Source organism: Girardinichthys multiradiatus, chromosome 15 (assembly GCF_021462225.1).
Source record: "Girardinichthys multiradiatus isolate DD_20200921_A chromosome 15, DD_fGirMul_XY1, whole genome shotgun sequence".
Lineage (NCBI taxonomy): Eukaryota > Metazoa > Chordata > Actinopteri > Cyprinodontiformes > Goodeidae > Girardinichthys > Girardinichthys multiradiatus.
The window spans coordinates 36052873-36076343 of record NC_061808.1 but is presented as its reverse complement, the minus strand read 5'-3'; the positions used below and the strand labels follow the sequence as shown (position 1 = coordinate 36076343).

General features: G+C 38.7%; 1 protein-coding gene and 2 long non-coding RNA genes across 6 annotated transcripts; 2 read left to right on the top strand and 1 right to left on the bottom strand.

The window, feature by feature from the left end:
* Nucleotides 1–6402: 6402 nt before the first annotated feature.
* LOC124882323 lies at nt 6403–7942 on the top strand. The gene is made up of 2 exons (XR_007041865.1): nt 6403–6675; nt 7857–7942. It is a non-coding gene; the product is annotated as an uncharacterized LOC124882323 (long non-coding RNA).
* Nucleotides 7943–8074: 132 nt separating this feature from the next.
* LOC124882322 lies at nt 8075–8377 on the top strand. The gene is made up of 2 exons (XR_007041864.1): nt 8075–8138; nt 8256–8377. It is a non-coding gene; the product is annotated as an uncharacterized LOC124882322 (long non-coding RNA).
* A 2866-nt stretch (nt 8378–11243) lies between these two features.
* Nucleotides 11244–20614, bottom strand: LOC124881641. Of its 4 annotated transcripts, none has more exons than XM_047387308.1 (4): nt 17178–20614; nt 15715–15996; nt 13631–15597; nt 11244–12282 (listed from the first exon to the last, which is right to left on the bottom strand). In XM_047387308.1, exons 2-3 carry the CDS (start codon nt 15970–15972, stop codon nt 14227–14229), a joined length of 1629 nt encoding a protein of 542 aa, XP_047243264.1. In that variant the 5' UTR covers nt 15973–15996; nt 17178–20614; the 3' UTR covers nt 11244–12282; nt 13631–14226. The 4 variants fall into 4 exon arrangements, with proteins under 4 accessions (XP_047243264.1, XP_047243263.1, XP_047243261.1 ...); XM_047387307.1 differs by having other exon boundaries at nt 17178–20604; XM_047387305.1 differs by having other exon boundaries at nt 13631–15996; nt 17178–20613.
* Nucleotides 20615–23471: the final 2857 nt, after the last annotated feature.

Here is a 23471-nt window from a genome sequence, read left to right as displayed (position 1 = left end):
TGTCTCTGTAGCGGCGGCCTGAAGGTAAAACTCTAAACAGTTTATGTGCAGGGTGTGTGGGGTCGGCAGAGATTTTGGCAGCTTTTTTCTTGACCCTAGACCTGTATAAGTCCTGGATGGAGGGAAGGTCAGCCCTGATTATTCTCTCTGCAGTCCTGATTATTTGTTGCAGTCTGGACCTGTCCTGTTTTGTGGATGAGCCAAACCACACTGAGATGGATGAAGACAGGACAGATTGAATGATGGCAGTGTAGAAGACAACCAGCAGCTCCTGTGGAAGGTTGAACTTCTTGAGTTGCCTCAGGAAGTACAGTCTCTGCTGGGCCTTCTTTCGAACAGTGTCTATGTGTGAAGACCATCTCAGGTCCTCAGAGATGGTGGTTCCTAAGAACCTGAAGTGGTCCACGGCCGATACAGTGTTGTTGAGGATGGTGAGGGGGGTGTATGGGTGTGGTGTTCTCCGAATGTCCACCACCATTTCCACAGTCTTGAGTTGGTTGAGTTAAAGGTAGTTCTGACTGCACCAGTGTACCAGCCTTCATTAGAAGAGGGGTGTCTGCTGTAGAGCCTCCACAATAGTGAGATCCTTCTCCAGGGGGTGCTGCACAAGAGTCTCACTTGTGAAGACTGCATAACTGTCAGACAATGTTTTCTCGGAGATTCTTCAGAATATCAGCCAGAATTTGAACCTAGGACCTACTTGCTGCTGTAACTAGTGTACATAAACAACAACATTGTTTTAACTGTATTTGATCCAGTAGCTGGTGGCTTATTTATGGATCCATCAAAACTGAATTGCATAACTGATGTAGTTTAACTGTGGTTGCGATCTGACTGTCTAACTGCTATATAAGCTGAGTGTGTGAAAGACTCATTGTGGGACAGAATACAGTTGCTGCACATTTCGGACATAAATAGTATGTGCTAGTTATGTAAGGTCAACTGTCATAGAGATCAATGTTAAGTAGGAACCCAGGAAACATAACAGTAAAAAACCTCATTGTGATACTAGCATAGCAAAACTGCACCCATCACTGCACAGAATTGGTTCATGTGCAGCTGCTGTATTGGTGTCTCAGCGGGCTTTGTCACAGGCCACAGTGTTAATCAGTAACAGCAATGTTGGAATAACACAAGTCTTAGTTCAAGCCAGAGTTCTCACCTCTTCTAATGATGTCTCACTCTCATGTAGAGCACTGGTTGTGAATCAGGCTAAATTACCCAGAATCCCACAGTGTGACCATATGCCTCACCCCTTTCGTCAGAGGCTCATGTTGAGGAGCAGTCTGCTGCAAACTGTTGGGGATCAAAGGCAAAAGTCCTGCAGCTGAAAGTGGATTAGTGCAGAGATAGACTGAGGCGATATGAGTGGGGTTTTATCTGAGCCCAGATTCTGTATAAAATAATAAATGAAGGGAATTTCTACTTGCTGAACAGCTTTCCCTACAAAGTTAGATTTGTTTTCAAAGACTCTTTTTTTTAGCACCTAAGTCGCTATTAACAATACTGGAATAAATCTATTAAAGGCAAAGAGTGTTTGCAGGAGTTCGGCGCTCTGGCTTTATAGTACTTTTCAGCTTCTCTCAACTGAAAAATGAAGTGGACAGCAGACGTGGTGTTTCTCTCAGAAATTGAATGCCTGAACAACAGCCACAAATGTGCTTCATCACCTCTGGACAATGAAGTGTCTTACTTTGCCAAGGACTGCTTGACAGTGGTCAAGATGTCCAAGTCTATCAAATGATGTTCAAGAGCTACTGTGACCACTGTTGAAGCTGGCCAAGAAAGCACTCAGACACAGTACCTGTTTGGACTGGAGTGAGGGACTGCAGACATGAAATCCTATTTCAGGAAAGCACCCCAACTTTGTTTTATTAACACATTACAGACACCCAACTTTTTGTCACCCAAAGCAGGGAGTTTTTTCTCATTCTGAAATGATAAAGTAAAAGAATCAATTCCACTAACCTGCAGATTTTCCAGCACGTAGAAATAATGACAATCATTCATCACACCAGAGCAAACAGCTTCTTTCAAAGGCCTCAATGTTTGATTTCTTCACTTTCATTCAACCTATCTGCATACCTCCAATTCAGCATCATGGACTGAACTGTGCTCATCAACCTAAAAAAAGACTGCAACCTGAAAATTTCGCTGAAGCTGTCCCAGATCTTCTTAATACTATCAATCGTGCTTCAACCTCATTCCACTGTATTTTCTCTTTATTCCAGCACTTAAATGCACGAGAAAGTTTGATTGATTTGGCCTTCAAGGATGGGAGACAGGAAAGTTAGGGGGTAGGAAAAATATTTGGAAGCATCTCATAAATTCTGACACAGACAAATGGATTGGACTGAATCAGATGATTCTTTCTACTGTCGGAATATTGCAGTGACTTCCTTCATCCTTCCATACCATGCATCACACATTTTCTTTAGCTTGACAACACAGTCACAAACACATCTTTTCTCTTCTTGCCAGTGGATGGTGCAAAAGATGAACATATCTTTAAGCTGATTTTTAATTGTCCTTATTTTTGATAACATCATTGCAATAAAAAAGTATTATCTCATAGTTAGGCTAAAAACTGTAAAACCGGGTATATTTATATCACCTTTCATGACTGTTTCTTTTTGCCCAAGTCATAACCTATTATCAAAAGATACTGTTTGCATAACTAAAAAGCCCATTAATTACCCATACCCATGTATGTACTTAGCTAGGACCAGGTAAGAAAGCAACGTTTGCCTGCTAAAAACTCATTAAGTCCCAGAAGGTATCCCTATAAATCATGCCTAGCTGGTCAGTATCCTAAAGGAACCCTATAAGGGTTTAGGATACTAAGTATAACATCAAAGCACAGTGGGTCTTTTGCATGACAAGACAGAAGTTGTCGTCTTTGGACCCGAGTCTTTGAAAATAAAACGGCTTAGTCAATTAATTAATGTGGACGGCATTAACTTGACCTCCAGTAATTGAGTAAAAAAACCTTGTTATTTTTGACCAGGACATACATTAAATTCAATTTCAAACAGGTTTCTAGGATTTCCCATTTTCACCTCTGGAACATTGCCTAAATTAGAAATATCCTTTCCAGGAGTGATGCTGAAAAACTACTCCATGAATTTGTTACTTAGAGGCTGGACTGCTGTAATTCTTTACTATCAGGATGTCCACAAAATGCAGTTAAAATCATTTGGCTGATCCAAAACGCTGCAGCAAGAGTTCTGATGAAAATTTAAAAAAAATAATTTTTCTCCTATTTTAGCTTCATTGGCTCCCTGTTAAATCCAGAATAGAATTTAAAATTCTCCTTCTCATATATAAACCCCTTGTGATGAAGCTTGTGATCAAGCTCCATCAAACATCAGAGATCTGATTGTTCCATATATTCCTAACAGCGCACTTCATTCTCAGACTGCCGGTTTACTGGTGGTTCCTAGGAGTCACTAGAAGTAGAATGGGCAGACCCTGCCCATTCTACTTGGCACTACTAGGAGCTAGTGTCTCCTAGTAGTGGAGCTTGATTAATAAAGGCAGATCCTGTCTACTTTTAAGGCTAGGCTGAAAACTTTCTGTTTAGATAAAGCTTATAGTTAGAGTGCCTTAGGTTATACAGCACCATCTCTGTAGTTATGCTGCTATAGGGTCAGGCTGCTGGAAGACATAATGACCACTTTCCCTCACTCTGCTACATTATTATACTACTCTCCAATTATGCATTATTTGCTGTTATTTCAACTTTTAACCCTATGTTCTCTCTGTTTTTTCTCTTCCTAGAAGCTACTCCTGGCCTGACTGTGTTTAGCTGTGGCACCTTCCTGGAGTGGGACATTGGTGGAGCTACTGCTCCCAACAACTTTTCCGTCTACAGATGATACACTTGGCCCTATATTTTAGTGCCTCTCTCCAAGATGTAGTGACTGGCTAAGGTTTTACTGTGACTAACTATGTGCTCTCACTCATACTCTAGGCTGGAAAACTGGCTTATCTGTTTAGCTGTGTCTCTCTCCTAGATGAAGCCACCAAAGGAGCTACTACTGCTTTTAAAATTTTACTTTTCTTTCATTTAGAAAGTACTAAGGTATAAGGGATTGCTGCAAAGTCAATGCAAGTGACTATCCACTGTCTCTACATGCTCATCCAGGAGGAGTGAATGCTGCAAGTCACTGACTTGATGCAGTCTGCTGGGTTTTGTTAGATAGAAAACCTTTTTAACCAATTTGAGTAATAAAAAGAATTTGACTGATAACTAGGATCAATTGGCATGTATGTACTTGACTTGGAATTTGTATGGTTCAATTGTATTGACTTTGTGCATTAAGAAAACATGTGATGTGAATTGGCAATATATAAATAAACTGAACTGAATTAAATTTAGTGCTGCCAACCCCACCGCCGACTTGTTTATGCCAGACATCATTGATCTTGAGGTCATACTTGGCATTTACTTGTCTTTCAAACATGAAAGTGCAACTTATACCAAAGTACTTCATTTTGGAGTCAGTTGAACATAGAACTTTGTAGCAAACCAAACTATCTTGTCCTTGAGGTTCTTCAACAACTCTTTCATCTTGCCCAGGATAATAGAAGAGTTGGAATGGAAGAACTTAACACAATAGGTTGAGGTTTTGTTCATAACCTGGATCGATTTTCAATTTATTCTTACTAATGTTTTTGGTGTGGTTACAAGAGAAACATTCTGTCATAAAAATCAGTTATAGTATCTTTTCTGAAATTCCCTTTTTGTTTTTAAACTATTGATGTTGTTTGTTTTGTTAATTTATTTTTTAGGCTTTTTGTGAGTTTCTTTTTCTTTTTTTTAAAAAATACATAAAAATATTTTGTCATCATTAAACAAAATAATTGGTTTCTTCCTTTCAATGTTTTTTGATTCCTTTTTTTCCCTATTGTGTTTTGTTTTACATTTACTAGCTTTTTTTTTCTTGCTTTTTTGTTTTTCATACTGTTGCCCTGTTTATTTTTATTCACGTGCCCAGGTGCTTCTTTTGTTCTATTTCTTTCTAATTTTGGTTAAAAAAAAATGATAATTTTTAGTAAATACAACTTTTTTTGGAGTTGATTATTATGTCATTTTTATTTATTTATTTTTGTTTTATATTTTTTGCTTGTTTCCCATAAAAAAACAGCATACTCTTATGCCTCTTCTTTACATTTTTTTGTTTGATTTTTTCATTATTATTGTCATTAGTTTTTTCTAACTTTTTCCATTCATTGTTCTTTGGGTAGCAGGAGCTGGATGGTTGTTTTTGTCCTCTTTTTGGGTTGTCCAGTTTTTGGGTTGTTTTTTTGTTTGAGACTTTTTCAGTATTTTTTTAAAGAAACTAATGAAATAAAATAAAGCACGCACACATTCACCTATGGACAATATAGAGTGGCCAATTAACATAACATGCTTGTATTTGGACTGTGGGGAAAAGCCGGAGCACCCGGCGAGAACCCATGCATGCATGGGGAGAACAAGCAAACTCCATGCAGAAAGACCCAAGCTAGGAATCATATCAAGGATCTTACTGCAACAAGGCAACAGTGCTAAGAACTGTGCCACCGTGCAGCCTAAAAAAGCATCTTTTTTTTTGTCACTTTACATTTAGTTTCTTTTTTTGTTGTTGTTTTGTTTTCTTTTGGTGGGGGGGGGGGGGGGGGGGTGGGGGGGGGTGGGGGGGGGGCTTATGTATTTTTTCTTTTCTTTATGGGGAGTAGGGATGTGTTTTATTTTCTTCTTATTTTGGTATATAAATCATTTAGTAGCCAAAAAAAAAATCTCTTATTTAATCTTTTAGTAGGATTATTTTGTAATTTTTACTTATTTTTGTTCTTTTTAGTTTTCTCTCATATAAAAAACAACATATGTTTATGCTGTTTCTTTTTGTAGGTTTATTGTTGTTTTTTGTTATTAGAATTATTTTTTGTCAGCTTTTTTTTATTCATTATTCTACGGAAGAGTATTAGGGCCACTAAAAAAATAAAATAAAATTCTGACTTTAATCTCAGAATTCTGACTTTTTTCTCAGAATTCTGACTTTAATCTCAGAATTCTGACTTTTTTCTCAGAATCTGACTTTAATCTCAGAATTCTGACTTTAATCTCAGAATTCTGACTTTTTTCTCAGAATTCTGACTTTAATCTCAGAATTCTGACTTTAATCTCAGAATTCTGACTTTAATCTCAGAATTCTGACTTTTTTCTCAGAATTCTGACTTTAATCTCAGAATTCTGACTTTAATCTCAGAATTCTGACTTTTTTCTCAGAATTCTGACTTTAATCTCAGAATTCTGACTTTAATCTCAGAATTCTGACTTTAATCTCAGAATTCTGACTTTAATCTCAGAATTCTGACTTTAATCTCAGAATTCTGACTTTTTTCTCAGAATTCTGACTTTAATCTCAGAATTCTGACTTTTTTCTCAGAATTCTGACTTTTTTCTCAGAATTCTGACTTTAATCTCAGAATTCTGACTTTTTTCTCAGAATTCTGACTTTAATGCAGGTGAGCACCTGGAAGCATCTGGGTGCAACCAGCTTCATCGCCTGAGATGTGAGTCGTGCAGGGGAACGTCCAGCAATCTTGGGGAACATGTCAGATTTAAGTGACTTTTTACGTGGCTGAGGGGTTCCTGAAGATGCCATTTCATTATTGGAAGAGCAGAAGGTGAGTAAAACAACAGAGTTAGTTTAGTGTCCAAAACGGAACGAGCTGTTAGCATGTTTGTTAGCTTACATCGTTAGGAGGAATAAACGTGTTCCACAATGTTACATCACACGCATTGAATATAGGGTTATTAGCTGCTGATTGCTGGAATTATCCCAAAAGTGTTGGTTGTGTTTTATTTTATTGTTCTTTGTGTTGAATGTTTTCCAAGGAAATTAACCAGTAGTTGAATTATAGACGCTAACCACCTGCCAACATGAAAAATGTATTTGATGCGTTCAATTGAGTAACTTTTTGTACAGCAGAGGAGAGAAACTTGAATGAAATTGAAGGTGAAATACATGTTTATATATATTAATCAGGAAAATGGATGGCTTGCATAAACAGTTGCCGATCCCCGATTGTTGTTCTGATTGTGGTTGACTAAAGATCCTCTCAAACCATTCGCTAGCACCAACTAATGTTGTGCAAATAACTATATATAGGCTATGTTAGTGGTACAATGTCGGAAAAATATACAAACTGTTAAAATGTCAGAATCACAAAATAATTTTCCTGCTCTGTGTTTTATGTGCCAGCTCAAGACTTAAATTACATTTTATACTCTGAGCTACCCTCATTGTTGTCAGTGCAGTTATCGCCAAGGTGCGGAAATGGTGGGCTACAGTTCACTAAATCAAACTTAATACACTCATTAATGTTTCTTATAAAATAGTAAAACTAAAATTGCTGGTTGGGGAGCACAGCCGCCTTGAACTTTGACCACAGGGTGATGTGATGTTGTTCGCACAACCAATGGAAACGTAAAATTATGTGATGGATGGATGGATGGATGGATGGATGATCCAATTGCTGTTCCAAATAATGATATACAATGTTTCATTGTGTGTTCTATGTGTAATACCCTTTATTAGACTGTATATTAATGAATCGGTGTTATTGTACCGACATGATAATCAATCCAATCCTTTCATTTTAAAATAAAGTAGAGGATGGTCCATTTACTGAAAGGCTATGCTTTAGCTCCTTCTTTCACCATTGTATGTCTCCCTAAAACAGTATATAGCTTTTATGCTATTTAAAGTCAGTATTTTCCTATTGGCATAAGGGTGATCTTAACACTGATTTGCAGGGAAGACTTTGAAAAAAAGTAATTGTGTTTTCTGTCTGTTTTTGTGCAGATTGATTGGGATGTCATAGCGCTGATGGATGACGCAACTCTGGCAAATTACATCCCTTCCTATGGAGACCGAATTGCCCTCTTCAATTTCTGCAAAAGCAAACAACCACTCTCAAAAAGAAAACAGGGTCTTCTGCAGAAGCTTCGTGAGAAAATGAAAACCAAAAAGGAAAGTCCAAAGGAAAACACCTCTCAAGAAAGAACAAGACAGACAAAAAAGCAAAAAGCAACACGAAATATTGAGATAGGATGGATACATACTGATGGAAAAATAACCAAACAGGTGAGAGCGAAACAGGGAGGTGGGACTAGAAAAATTCAAATGGCCACTGATTCTGAATTAAAAGATATTCTTCATGAAGGAAATAAACTTTTTTTTCCTGATGGCATGTCTCCTAAGGGTCCTGAGACAGATTTTGAGTTTGAGGTTTGGGACTTTAAACAGAACCACCTTACTGATGACACCTGCCTGACGATTGGCAATATGTATGAAGCAGCGAGGCTGACAATGTTACGCTTCTACATTGCAACAAAGCCAAAAGTTCCTGAAGAAGATGACAGCGAGACATCCGAAGTCATATTTGTCTTGGAAAGCAGTAGCAGTGAAATTAATCCATTGCAAACGTGGGAAGTCAGGAGTTCTTCTGTTGATGCCCACCCTGGTTTAGAACCTTCAGATGATTCAGAAATTACTTTTGGTCCCATTCTTAATGCTGAGGAAGATACAGAAGACACATTAATCTATGAGGGTTTTCTTGTACCCCTCAGTCCAGCTAATCCAGATGATGCAATAACAATCACTGTACATCATACTAACACTTTACATGACATTATTACTGCTTTCTCTGATTCAGATATTATGAGAAAAACACTGAATGTGAAGCGCATACTTCCAGACAACACAGAAGAAGCAGGCAGTGGCTCAGGGATACTAAGAGATGTTCTCACCTGCTTCTGGAATGAATTCTATGAGCGATGCACCCTCGGTACAACAGTTAAAGTGCCCTTCATTTGCCATGATTTTCCTGCTGCAAAATGGAAGGCAGTTGGACGAATACTTTTGAAAGGTTACCAAGACTGTCAGTATTTTCCAAATAAACTTGCAATCCCTTTTCTTGAACAAGTGCTTTTCAGTAGCGTTTACAGCGATCTTAAAGCACATTTTCTACAGTTTGTCAGCAGCCAAGAATGTGAGGTTTTGAGGGAAGCAGTCAAGAATTTTTCTGCTGTTGACCAAGATGATCTTGTGGAGGTTCTTGACAGTTATGGCTGTAGAAAAAGAATAATTGCCGAGTCTCTGCCTACAATCCTTTATGAAATAGCACACAAAGAGCTTGTCCAAAAACCAATGTTTGTCATTGACTGCTGGAGAGAGATCATCTATCCACATATTTCCCTCAGTCCAGAGGCACTGATCAAGTTGTTCTCAGACCTACAACCAACATCAAAAAAAGTCTGCCAACTGCTAAAATTTGCTGAGGATTTGTCTCCAAAGCAAAAAGATGTGGGAAATTATCTCAAAAGATTCATCAGAGAGCTGGATGACATTAAACTTCAGAAATGTATGCGATTCTGCACTGGATCTGATCTTATAGTAACAAACAGTATTTTTGTGGAATTTCAAGATATGACGGCATTCACAAGAAGACCAGTGGGTCACACATGTGGAAGTATTCTGCAAATAGCTGACAACTATGAAAATTTCCCAGACTTCCATTCTGAATTTAATGCCGTTCTTGAAAGTAATGTCTGGGTAATGGACATTGTTTAGACAGCTACTGCAATCCACTACATTTGAACGGTTCATGCAGACTAGAGCAGAGCTGCAAAGAGACATAAAGAATATGTATTTTGAACTTATGAAAATTACGCCTGTTTAAAACAAATCTGAGTAATTGTCCATTTATGTCAGAAGACCAGTTTTGACTGAAATTATTCCAGTTTCTTTTATCATTCCTAGTTTCACACGACACAATGAAGTGGTAAAAAAAAGAATGAGTACACTGTTTATTACTATATCCAGAGCTGTCTTCACCAGATCTGAGTTCTCCTGCTGCATGAAAGAAACCTGTAGCAGCAACAGGAAAAATTATTTCAAGAGATCTAAAGAAAATGTAATGACGCTTCTTTTTTAAGCTTCTTTAGTGCCTCATGTTTTGTAGCAGTTTAGCTAAATCAAATACTCTTGTAAGTAAGGAGTCAGACTTAATTAATCCAGATATTTTATTATTGGGTCTGGATAAAACTCAAACATTGTTACATTGTAAATGTTATCTGTACAATTTTACATATTTGAATTAGTCATGTCTGACAGTATGTTTCTTTACAGTTTATGCAATTGTTAGCTAAGTTAAGCTGAGGTTTCAATTTTTAGTATTTGCTGTTAAAGTACAATTGAAAGTTACAGAAAATATATTTATATATTTTCCAGTATTTTCTAAATGTCATATTGATTCTAAGCATGTGTGTTTCTCATACACCAATAATCCACTGCATAATGGATTCAGTCTGTTTTGAAGAAATGTACTGGTTTCTAATGTTATAAATAGAAAGTATACAATGCAGTGCAGTGATCGGTGAACAGAAGATATCCAATTTTTGTTTCTGCATTTCCTCAACAATTAGCACTTGTTTTATCTCTACACCCTAGATGACTCTTGTCATTTTTGATACCACAAGAGCAATAGTGTTAATTTTTTACACTGTCACTGATGTATAACACAGAGTTGTATTAGATCTAGTTTCTGTTTTTAAAGGTTGGCTCATTCTAATGGCCATGTTGTTGGGATTAGCAAGAAAATGTTTCTTGTAAAATTTTGCTAATAAATGTTACTTTAAAATAAAATTCTATCATGGTTTTTAATATGTTGATCTAGCTCCTTATCCATTTGAACAGGCGTCAAATCTATCCCCTTACCTCCGGCTTTTAATATGTGTTGGCTGTAAATGAAAGAAAAATTTAACATGTGGCTTGGCTTTCATCGACCAAATTAAAGACTGTGATCAGCTAATTTAATTGAGAAATATTTAACTTTACAGGATAATGAATAACCCTAAGGTAAATCATTTATTGTGAGAAAATGAAGAGAATGGAATCAGAATTCAAAAGAACTCAGTAACAGTGCTGAATGCCATTTATTTGTCTTTAACATGTCATTAGAAAAAGTTAGATACACATTTGATAATTGCAAATGGTTTCAGACTTGATGGGACAATAACTTGGAACTTCTTTTGGGCACTGTTTTGTCACATAGGTGCAGGGAAGCCCTGAAGAGGCTTGATAACGAGCTATTCATTTTATTCAGGTATGATGGAGAAGGGATCCACCTAAAAGATGAAGGACAGTAGCTCTCGAGGGCTGAACTTGCCCCTCCTCCCCGAGTTAATGCATGGGTAATTTGCTGATACACACAAGGCTTACAAATATCGATCTGGATTGCCAGTCATGAATAGTAAGAAAAAAAGTTGGCAACAGAATGCAACGGATAGCTAGTGAGTTTATACTTCACAAATGCTTGGCAACAAAACAGGGATGTTTATATTTAATGGAAGGCAGGTTTACAAATTTTATAATATCCTTTTTGCTGTACTCGTACTGCCATTTAATTCACATTTCACACATACATTGTCATTGGATTTTATTTAACAATACAGAATTGTGTTAGAAGAAAAAATACATTTGTTTATGCAGCTGAAAGCATAGCTAGTTAGAAGAATTTGTTACATAACTGATGATCACATCACACTATCTATATTTGACAAGAAATGAGCATTGCTACTTCTAATGACTGAGTGTAAAAGTAAAAAAAAAAAACTATATATTGGGACAAGATGTCAACCAAAATTTTTTTACTTTGATCAGTAAAATGGTAGCTGAAAGACTAAACTCATATCAAAACACAGCATTTACATTATACCAGTAATAACCATTAATATTCTGACAGAATGATGTAAAAAATGACATGTTTGCTTGCCCCCAAAATGTCTTTCATTTGATACAAAGCAAGAATACCTGCATATAGGGTACCTGTAAGACATGACAACTACTCACATAATCAAGATAAACAGAAACACTGTTTTTTTCTCTTTTTGACTACAGAAATTTCTTAAACACTTTGGAGTATTTTTTCTCTTAACCTTATATACAGATCAGCAGCAACAAGTGGATCTCTTGGGGCATTCCATTCATTTTCTACCATAAGCAGACAACAAAGTTCAAACACTGTTTCATCGCAGGGATATTGGCCTTTTGGTGTACACTCTTCCATGCTCACATTGATCTCATCCATGAAAACAGGTTTCAGTCTATCCTCAGCCCTGTGCAGCTCTGGAAAAGAGTACATCACTACTGGTCGACCCGATGATGCACCACCACTTGGCCTGATTTTGTGTGAGTTCCATGTGTGCACAACGTCATCAAGTTCATCCTGCATAAAAACAGCACAGTGTAAATGTATAAAACAGATAATGGAACAATAACTTTTCCCAAGGTTGGGGCTTATTAAGTAATTAATACAAAAAGAAAGTGACCTCTAATACCAAGCACAACAACAAAATAGCACTTTCAGCAAACAGCACATGCACACAGAGAGGTGCAACACTTTAAACTGTATGATCCCTAATTTCATATGTAGCATTAACTTACTGATAAAAATGCTTTCTGAAACCAGACCCAAGGGAGCACTGGGGAACAGACTAATTTAAAACATTTGGCAATAAAAACACATTTGCTCCATGCACATGTGCTGAGAAAGGTGTAGTTATGTCTAATGAATAAAATAAATTCCATCAAATTATTAAAATGAAAATAAACTCATTTTATTCACAAAAGACCTTTTGATATTTCTAAAAACACTACCAGAACATTTACATGTTACACTTTTGAAACAGACATTACAGAACATGTGTACACCCTTTTACCTGAATAAGATTAAGAAAGCAGAATTGGATAAGATTTTTGTCCAAAACGTCTCGGGTGAAGTGACCATCATCCTGAAAGGTTTGAAATAAGCTCATCCAAAACTGTGCACTCTGTTTGCGGAGGGTAGCCCACCACCCTTCTATGCGTTGGTTGGCTGTACTTCTTCCATAAACGAAACTTTTATCCCCTGCAAAACTGTCTGTGTGGTTTCTCCGCAGAAACATCTGCATTTGTTCGACACATCTATTTTCTGTGCGTCTGTCAGCACGTATCCTCTCTGGACATCCATTGATGCATGAAACTGTTTTCAGAAAATAACTTGCAATCAATTTAGGGTCATTGTTTGGGACATAAGCCTCCATCCATAAAACATAGCGGCTAAAACCGTCTATGCAGCCACTAATAGCAATGCCATATAGTTTTAGTTTATCATAGCCATCCATGTGCCAAAGTGCATTTGGTCCTTTGCAGTTGTACTGACGTCTTCTCAATTGTCGAGCTCGTCTTAGTTCCACACCTTGTGGGTCAACCAATTTAATTATGCGTCTTACAGTATCTTGTGACACCACAATTCCACATTGAACTGCACGAAGATGTAGCCATCGATAACCTTGCATCTGACCACTGGTCATGATTTCTTGTTGGACAAAGACCATCACTTCTTCCAGGTCTGACTGATTCTTCCTTCTGAACAGCCCAAGTCTTTTACAAATTCTCTTTAGAGTTCGAACACTTATTATAGTCTGATGACTGTGTGCTAAAATGGCAAGTATTTCTTTGTTACTGAAAGAAAGTCTGAAGTACAGTCTGACTAGGTCATCCAAATCTGACATTTCAGGAACTGTGTCTCTCACTCTGAGAGGGGAACTCTTGGCAGAAGACCCTGTTTTCTTTTTGAGAGTGGTTGTTTGCTTTTGCAGAAATTGAAGAGGGCAATTCGTGTACAGATAACATTTACAATGTAACAATGTTTGAGTTTTATCCAGACCCAATAATAAAATATCTGGATTAATTAAGTCTGACTCCTTACTTACAAGAGTATTTGATTTAGCTAAACTGCTACAAAACATGAGGCACTAAAGAAGCTTAAAAAAGAAGCGTCATTACATTTTCTTTAGATCTCTTGAAATAATTTTTCCTGTTGCTGCTACAGGTTTCTTTCATGCAGCAGGAGAACTCAGATCTGGTGAAGACAGCTCTGGATATAGTAATAAACAGTGTACTCATTCTTTTTTTTACCACTTCATTGTGTCGTGTGAAACTAGGAATGATAAAAGAAACTGGAATAATTTCAGTCAAAACTGGTCTTCTGACATAAATGGACAATTACTCAGATTTGTTTTAAACAGGCGTAATTTTCATAAGTTCAAAATACATATTCTTTATGTCTCTTTGCAGCTCTGCTCTAGTCTGCATGAACCATTCAAATGTAGTGGATTGCAGTAGCTGTCTAAACAATGTCCATTACCCAGACATTACTTTCAAGAACGGCATTAAATTCAGAATGGAAGTCTGGGAAATTTTCATAGTTGTCAGCTATTTGCAGAATACTTCCACATGTGTGACCCACTGGTCTTCTTGTGAATGCCGTCATATCTTGAAATTCCACAAAAATACTGTTTGTTACTATAAGATCAGATCCAGTGCAGAATCGCATAAATTTCTGAAGTTTAATGTCATCCAGCTCTCTGATGAATCTTTTGAGATAATTTCCCACATCTTTTTGCTTTGGAGACAAATCCTCAGCAAATTTCAGCAGTTGGCAGACTTTTTTTGATGTTGGTTGCAGGTCTGAGAACAACTTGATCAGTGCCTCTGGACTGAGGGAAATATGTGGATAGATGATCTCTCTCCAGCAGTCAATGACGAACATTGGTTTTTGGACAAGCTCTTTGTGTGCTATTTCATCAAGGATTGTAGGAAGAGACTCGGCAATTATTCTTTTTCTACAGCCATAACTGTCAAGAACCTCCACAAGATCATCTTGGTCAACAGCAGAAAAATTCTTGACTGCTTCCCTCAAAACCTCACATTCTTGGCTGCTGACAAACTGTAGAAAATGTGCTTTAAGATCGCTGTAAACGCTACTGAAAAGCACTTGTTCAAGAAAAGGGATTGCAAGTTTATTTGGAAAATACTGACAGTCTTGGTAACCTTTCAAAAGTATTCGTCCAACTGCCTTCCATTTTGCAGCAGGAAAATCATGGCGAATGAAGGGCACTTTAACGGTTGTACCGAGGGTGCATCGCTCATAGAATTCATTCCAGAAGCAGGTGAGAACATCTCTTAGTATCCCTGAGCAACTGCCTGCTTCTTCTGTGTTGTCTGGAAGTATGTGCTTCACATTCAGTGTTTTTCTCATAATATCTGAATCAGAGAAAGCAGTAATAATGTCATGTAAAGTGTTAGTATGATGTACAGTGATTGTTATTGCATCATCTGGATTAGCTGGACTGAGGGGTACAAGAAAACCCTCATAGATTAATGTGTCTTCTGTATCTTCCTCAGCATTAAGAATGGGACCAAAAGTAATTTCTGAATCATCTGAAGGTTCTAAACCAGGGTGGGCATCAACAGAAGAACTCCTGACTTCCCACGTTTGCAATGGATTAATTTCACTGCTACTGCTTTCCAAGACAAATATGACTTCGGATGTCTCGCTGTCATCTTCTTCAGGAACTTTTGGCTTTGTTGCAATGTAGAAGCGTAACATTGTCAGCCTCGCTGCTTCATACATATTGCCAATCGTCAGGCAGGTGTCATCAGTAAGGTGGTTCTGTTTAAAGTCCCAAACCTCAAACTCAAAATCTGTCTCAGGACCCTTAGGAGACATGCCATCAGGAAAAAAAAGTTTATTTCCTTCATGAAGAATATCTTTTAATTCAGAATCAGTGGCCATTTGAATTTTTCTAGTCCCACCTCCCTGTTTCGCTCTCACCTGTTTGGTTATTTTTCCATCAGTATGTATCCATCCTATCTCAATATTTCGTGTTGCTTTTTGCTTCTTTGTCTGTCTTGTTCTTTCTTGAGAGGTGTTTTCCTTTGGACTTTCCTTTTTGGTTTTCATTTTCTCACGAAGCTTCTGCAGAAGACCCTGTTTTCTTTTTGAGAGTGGTTGTTTGCTTTTGCAGAAATTGAAGAGGGCAATTCGGTCTCCATAGGAAGGGATGTAATTTGCCAGAGTTGCGTCATCCATCAGCGCTATGACATCCCAATCAATCTGCACAAAAACAGACAGAAAACACAATTACTTTTTTTCAAAGTCTTCCCTGCAAATCAGTGTTAAGATCACCCTTATGCCAATAGGAAAATACTGACTTTAAATAGCATAAAAGCTATATACTGTTTTAGGGAGACATACAATGGTGAAAGAAGGAGCTAAAGCATAGCCTTTCAGTAAATGGACCATCCTCTACTTTATTTTAAAATGAAAGGATTGGATTGATTATCATGCCGGTACAATAACACCGATTCATTAATATACAGTCTAATAAAGGGTATTACACATAGAACACACAATGAAACATTGTATATCATTATTTGGAACAGCAATTGGATCATCCATCCATCCATCCATCCATCCATCCATCACATAATTTTACGTTTCCATTGGTTGTGCGAACAACATCACCCTGTGGTCAAAGTTCAAGGCGGCTGTGCTCCCCAACCAGCAATTTTAGTTTTACTGTTTTATAAGAAACATTAATGAGTGTATTAAGTTTGATTTAGTGAACTGTAGCCCACCATTTCCGCACCTTGGCGATAACTGCACTGACAACAATGAGGGTAGCTCAGAGTATAAAATGTAATTTAAGTCTTGAGCTGGCACATAAAACACAGAGCAGGAAAATTATTTTGTGATTCTGACATTTTAACAAGTTTGTATATTTTTCCGACATTGTACCACTAACATAGCCTATATATAGTTATTTGCACAACATTAGTTGGTGCTAGCGAATGGTTTGAGAGGATCTTTAGCAAACCACAATCAGAACAACAATCGGGGATCGGCAGCTGTTTATGCAAGCCATCCATTTTCCTGATTAATATATATAAACATGTATTTCACCTTCAATTTCATTCAAGTTTCTCTCCTCTGCTGTACGAAACGTTACTCAATTGAACGCATCAAATACATTTTTCATGTTGGCAGGTGGTTAGCGTCTATAATTCAACTACTGGTTAATTTCCTTGGAAAACATTCAACACAAAGAACAATAAAATAAAACACAACCAACACTTTTGGGATAATTCCAGCAATCAGCAGCTAATAACCCTATATTCAATGCGTGTGATGTAACATTGTGGAACACGTTTATTCCTCCTAACGATGTAAGCTAACAAACATGCTAACAGCTCGTTCCGTTTTGGATACTAAACTAACTCTGTTGTTTTACTCACCTTCTGCTCTTCCAATAATGAAATGGCATCTTCAGGAACCCCTCAGCCACGTAAAAAGTCACTTAAATCTGACATGTTCCCCAAGATTGCTGGACATTCCCCTGCACGACTCACATCTCAGGCGATGAAGCTGGTTGCACCCAGATGCTTCCAGGTGCTCACCTGCATTAAAGTCAGAATTCTGAGAAAAAAGTCAGAATTCTGAGATTAAAGTCAGAATTCTGAGAAAAAAGTCAGAATTCTGAGAAAAAAGTCAGAATTCTGAGATTAAAGTCAGAATTCTGAGAAAAAAGTCAGAATTCTGAGAAAAAAGTCAGAATTCTGAGATTAAAGTCAGAATTCTGAGATTAAAGTCAGAATTTTATTTTATTTTTTTAGTGGCCCTAATACTCTTCCGTATTATTCTTTGTTGAGACTTGGGAGGTTCTTTTTTGTCTTTTATGAGAGCATTTTTTTTTTTTTTTTGGTTTCTTTTTGTAACTTGGCTTGTTTCTCATGTTATTCCTCAGTGTTATACTTCTGTATACTTCTTGTAGATGTAGATAAACCCATTTTCATAGAGGTCTTTCGCACTGTCCATGTATGCGAAATTTACATGGTCATCATCAGCTTTAAATGCCAGGTCTCCACACATCAGATATGTGTAAAAGTGGTCAGTCTCTGAGTTCAGGGTTTGTTGGCAAATGACTGAAGACAGACGGTACATCTGAGCTCCGTTTATTAAAGGAATTTCAATGGTTGGACTAGGAATCACAGGTACTCTGAAGTCTCCCTGATTGTTGGGCCGCTGGAGATGCAGTTATGACGTCAGTATGGTTGAGAAAGATTTTTCTTTTAATTTTGGATCTGGATAGGTTAAAGCTTTCCCGTTCCCCCCAGATCTTGCCATTGTTGGTATATTTGCTGAGCTTTGAGGGTTCCAGTTTTCTTGTTCAGGGGTAACTTTGAGCCCACCACTAAATTCGTCCTGTCCTTCTACGTACTTCTCGTAGACGTAGATAAACCCGTTAAGGCAAATGTCTGCTGCACAGTCTGTGTTTGAAATTGTTACCTGGTCATCTTCAGCCTTAAATACAAGTTGCCCACACATCAGATATGTGTAAAAGTGATCAGTTAGGGTTTCGTGGCAAATTATGGAGGACAGATGGTACAATTGGGTTCCATTTTTTACAGGAATTTCAATAGTTGTACTAGGAATCACGGGATGTTTTAAATCCCCCTGGTTGGTTGGTCGTGGCAGCCACAGGGTAATTACATCATTGTAGCTGAGGAAGTGTTTTCTTTTTAAGATGGAGTAGCAGAAGTTGCAATCATCTCTGCAGAACTCAGCAACCAGACGGTTAAGAAGAGAAGTGATGCTGTCATATGGTAATGGATGAGGTAGGTGAAGGATAGGACCGATTTCCCAGAAGTCATATGAAGCTTTCTGACATTCTTCACAAGAGATAGCTGTGAACACCACACAACTTGTGTTAATACCACTTGGGTTTAACCAGTTCAAAATAGCCTTCAAAAAATCCAGTAAGTCGTTCTGCTTTGCTAAGTGTAGTGACGGTACATTTTCACTTATTTCCATTAGAACCTGGTAGATTTCCTCCTGGGAAATATATTTCCCTGGATGGTGCATGGCTTTACAGAGAAGGCTGGCAAATAATGGAGTTCCTGACAAAGATCCAAAAATCTCTTCGGGATACTGAGCCACAAACTTTCTGGTGATACTCAGGTTCAGAATGGTCTGCATTGTTGCATTCATCCAACAGTTATTGAACGAGTTGGAAAACTTGCAGAAGAACAGGGTTGGATCAAGATTAAAATTTGATTGACCGTCTTCTGCTCTGTAGAAATAATCTGTGTCATCTGGTGTCTCATTTTCAAAAAGGCCACTAAGTTCTTCCTCTGTGATGATTTCATATTGAAAAGAGTCCTGTTCATACTTGGTGCCAGTGTTGTCTACAGTGACAGTTTCATTCTGAACAAGACCTGGATAGACCAAACAACTTGTATCTCCAAAATCATTCATTTCCTTCGTATTTTCTGTCTTTCTGATAGTGCTTCCATCCTCCATTGTACTCCTGTCCTTAGCTCGAATTTCATCTTGAACATGTTCTTCAGATCCAGTAAATACAATCCCATCGGCCGTGACTCCAGAGTTGCCTTGTTCCTTAGCTGTGGTTTCAGTGTTAATTTGTTCATCCTCAGAGCTAACTTCCACATTCAGGTTAGTTTCGTTTTCAGGAACACTGAAGAAAGCAACATTTTCGTATGTCTGCATTCTCAAAGCGTTATCTGTAGAGTCGTGTATGATTTGTTCATTTTCGTCCAAATCATTGTCTGCAAAGCAGCAAGTACATGTCTTGCTTATGGCCTCAGTAAGTAGGGCTCCAACAGCGAAACAAGCGTTAAAAGCCATTTGCATAGATACTCGATTTGAATTAATCATACAATGAAATCACTGAGAATTTGTTTCTCTCTGCAAGCAGTCATCCTCTAACCCAGTTAAGAAGCAAAGTGAGAGAAAGTTCTCTCTAGCAAAAACAACTCTTCTGATCTTTTATGACATCATCAATGAGATCACTGATGATAATGTCATCAAGGTTCTGAGGCAAGTTCTTGTTTTTTTATAGTTGCTATGGAAACTGTAAGAGTGCTGGAAGTTGTGCAAGTTTTTAAATTGTGATTCAGTGTATGCCAAAAAGAACCCAACTTTAAACAACAGTTAAGGCCACGCTTCTAATCAACCAAACCCATCGTTTAAGTTTAGTGTCAGGAGTTACATTAGGTTCCAACTAACAGTTATTTTAACAATCGACTAATCTATCGATTATTTTTTCGAACTGTCAACTAGTTGACGATTATTTTTATAATCTCTGTCATCTGATTAAAACTAACACTTCTACTCTTGTAGCTCACTTCTTCTAATCTACATATCTGTGAATGTCCCTTTGTTGCCCCTTGTTGCCACTCTCCTTTATTTAACACCTTTACAAATGAAAACCCATAAAATATGAATTTGAATTCCATCCATTTTCTAAACCCACTTCTTCCATACAGGGTTGTGGGGGAGCTGCTGCCTATCTCCAGCAGTCTACGGGCGACGGGCATCAGTCACCCGGTCAGCAAACACGGGCTGTTAGTGCAGCGGGAACAGAGAAGCACATTTGTAATTAAACCATATATTGATAAACCAAGCAGGTTTTTCAGGTTTACGCAGCTACATTCTTGGCTAAAAACATTGAAAATTTTGTGTAAATACGTTTAGCTAAAAGTATGTAAAAGTATTTACACAAATGTAGGCATGTAGATACTCGTACTCGTACTGGTCATCTTCTGCTTTATCTGGGACCAGGTCGCGGGGGCAACACACTTAGTAGAGCCCAAGAAGTTCCCTGGCCAGCTGAGAGACATAGTCCCTCCAGGAGGTCCTCGACCGTCCCCTGGGCCTCCTCCTGGTGGGAAGTGCCTGGGCATCCTATATATATATATATATATAGATGCCCGAGCCACCTCAACAGGCTCCTCTCAATGTGGTGCAGAGGCTCCACTCCAAGACCCTCACGGATGGCTGAGCTCCTCACTCTCACCTCATGGCCATCGGTGAGAGTAGGAACGTAAAACCAACCAGTAAATCAAGAGCTTTGCTTGTCGGCTCAGCTGTCTCTTCACCACAACGGACCGGCACATCGTCCCTGTTACTGCGGCAGCCGCACCGATCTGTCTGTCGATCTCCTGCTCCTGTTTATTTTAGGAAGGATCATTTTAAATGCAGAAACTCCTCCTATTAGTGACAGAGGGAGAGTTCTCCACCGCATGAGATCATCCTCTATTAATTTTATTAATAGGGTATAATTTAATTGTGTCAGCTCATTCAGCCAGATGAATATTAGAGGTGATAGGAAGGGCCTTTGATTTGTTCCAATTAATAGAGTAAACTGAAATTGTTGAGAACTTCGTATTTGTACCCGTCATCTTCCGCTTCACCCTGGACCGGGTTGCGGGGGCAGCAGACTCAGTAGAGACAGCCAGACGTCCCTCTCCTCAGACACCTCCTCCAGCTCCCTTGTGGGTAGCCCAAGGCGTTCCCAGGCCCGCCGAGAGACATAGTCCCGCCAGCGTGTCCTGGGCCGTCCCCTGGGCCTCCTCCCAGTGGGATGTGCCTGGAACACCTCCTGAGGAAGGCTTTCAGGAGGCATCCGGTATAGATACCCAAGCCACCTCAACTGGCTCCTCTCGATGTAAAGGAGCAGCGGCTCTACTCCAAGCCCCTCCCGGATGGCCGAGCTCCTCACCCTATCTCTAAGGGAGTGCCCGGTTACCCAGCCACTTGTATCCAGGAACCCGTTCTTTTCATGACCCAAAGGCTTTCTCCTCTTCCAGCGGATCTAACTCACCACCAGGTGGTGATCAGTGGACAGCTCAGCCCCTCTCTTCACCCAAGAATGTCCAAAACCTGTAGTCAATGGTCTGATGACACGACAACAAAGTCGACAATCGACCTCCTGCCTAGGGTGTCCTGATGCCAAATGCATTGATGAGCATCTTTTGCTTGAACATGGTGTTCATTATGGACAATCTGTGACTAGCATAGTCCAATAACAAAACACCACTCGGATTTAGATCGGGGAGGCCATTCCTCCCGATCACGCCTCTCCAGGTGTCACTGTCGTTTCCCACGTGGGCATTGAAATGCCCCAGCAGAATAATGGAGTCCCCGGGAGGGGCAATATCCAGAACCCCCAACAGAGAAGCCAAGAAGGCCGGGCACTCTGAACCACCGTTCGGCCCATAAGCTGAAACAACAGTCGGCCCTCTCATCCACTGGAGTAAGCAGGTCCTTTAGGTCACTGGTGATCCAAGGTTTGTTATTGGGGAAGCATCTCACGGTTCTGGTGGGGATGATGTTATCCACACAGAAGTTTATATAGTCGGTTACACACTCAGTCATGGCATTTATGTCCTCTCCATGTGGCTGGCACAGTGCGTCCCAGTGTGTAGCCTCACGGCAACCTTGCAGAGCTTCTTCAGCTTCCTGTGACCATTTTCTCACAGTCCTCTTTATTACAGGTTGCCTCTGAACAAGGGGCTTATATTTCGAGCAGAGAAAAACAAGATTGTGATCCGATTTGCCTAGAGGAGGTCTTGCTGTGGAGATGTATGAGTCCTTGACATTTGCATAAAACAAATCCAATATTTTGTTTTCTCTGGTAGAGCAGCTGACAAACTGTTGAAACGTTGGAAGTGTAGCAGAGAATGAAGCATGGTTAAAATCACCAGAAATTGCCACAAAAGCATTGGGGTTTTGTGTCTGTAGCTTAGCAACAACTGAGCTGATGGCATCACATGCAGTGTCTGCAACAGTGGAAGGTAGAACATAAACTGTTGCCAAAATAACACTGGTGAACTCTCTGGGTTAATAATATGGACTAAAACTTACTGACAACAGTTCAATATCTGGACTGCAGAGATGACACTTCACAGTAACATGTCCTGGATGACACCATCTGTTGTTCACAAATACTGCCAATGCACCTCCTTTACATTTCCCGCTCCTCTTTAAATCTCTGTCTGCTTGTATGGTTAAAAAGCCTGGCAGAGAGAAAAAATTCACAACAAATTAAAACCAGGCAAAACAGTAAAACAATATCACTAAATTTGTTGCATGAACAATCCACTACTAAATTAAAATTATGTTCATGCCCACTATGGGTAGTTGCACACTTCTCCCCATTACTGTACATAAAACCTTATTTGTCTGAAAGCCTTTATAATATGAATTTTACTTGATAATGAACATAGACACAATACTGTGCTGAAGTCTTGAGTCATATAAAAACCATTATACACACATTTATAAAAAACATAATTTAAGGAACACACGGTATTTTCAGAAATATTTATATCTGTGTTTATCTCTGACCTTTAGCCTAACTTAAATTCAATTCACAAAACATGTCTCAAGACACTCTACAAAGTCAGTTTAATTAAATCATACAGATTCCAAGTCATACATTCCAATTAATCCTAATTATCAGACAATGCAGTCAATTCCAGTTTATTATTTAAATTGGTTAAAAGATTTTCTGTCTGAGGATCTGAGTCAGTGACTTGCAGCATTCACACCTCCTGGATGAGTATGTAGCAACAGTGGACGGTAGCTTGCATTGACTTTGCAGCAATCCCTCATACTGAGCATGCATGTAGGAACAGTGGAGAGGAAAAACTCCCTTTTAACAGGAAGAAACCTCCAGCAGAACCAGAACCAGGCTCAGAGTGAGCGGCCATCTGCCACGACCGACT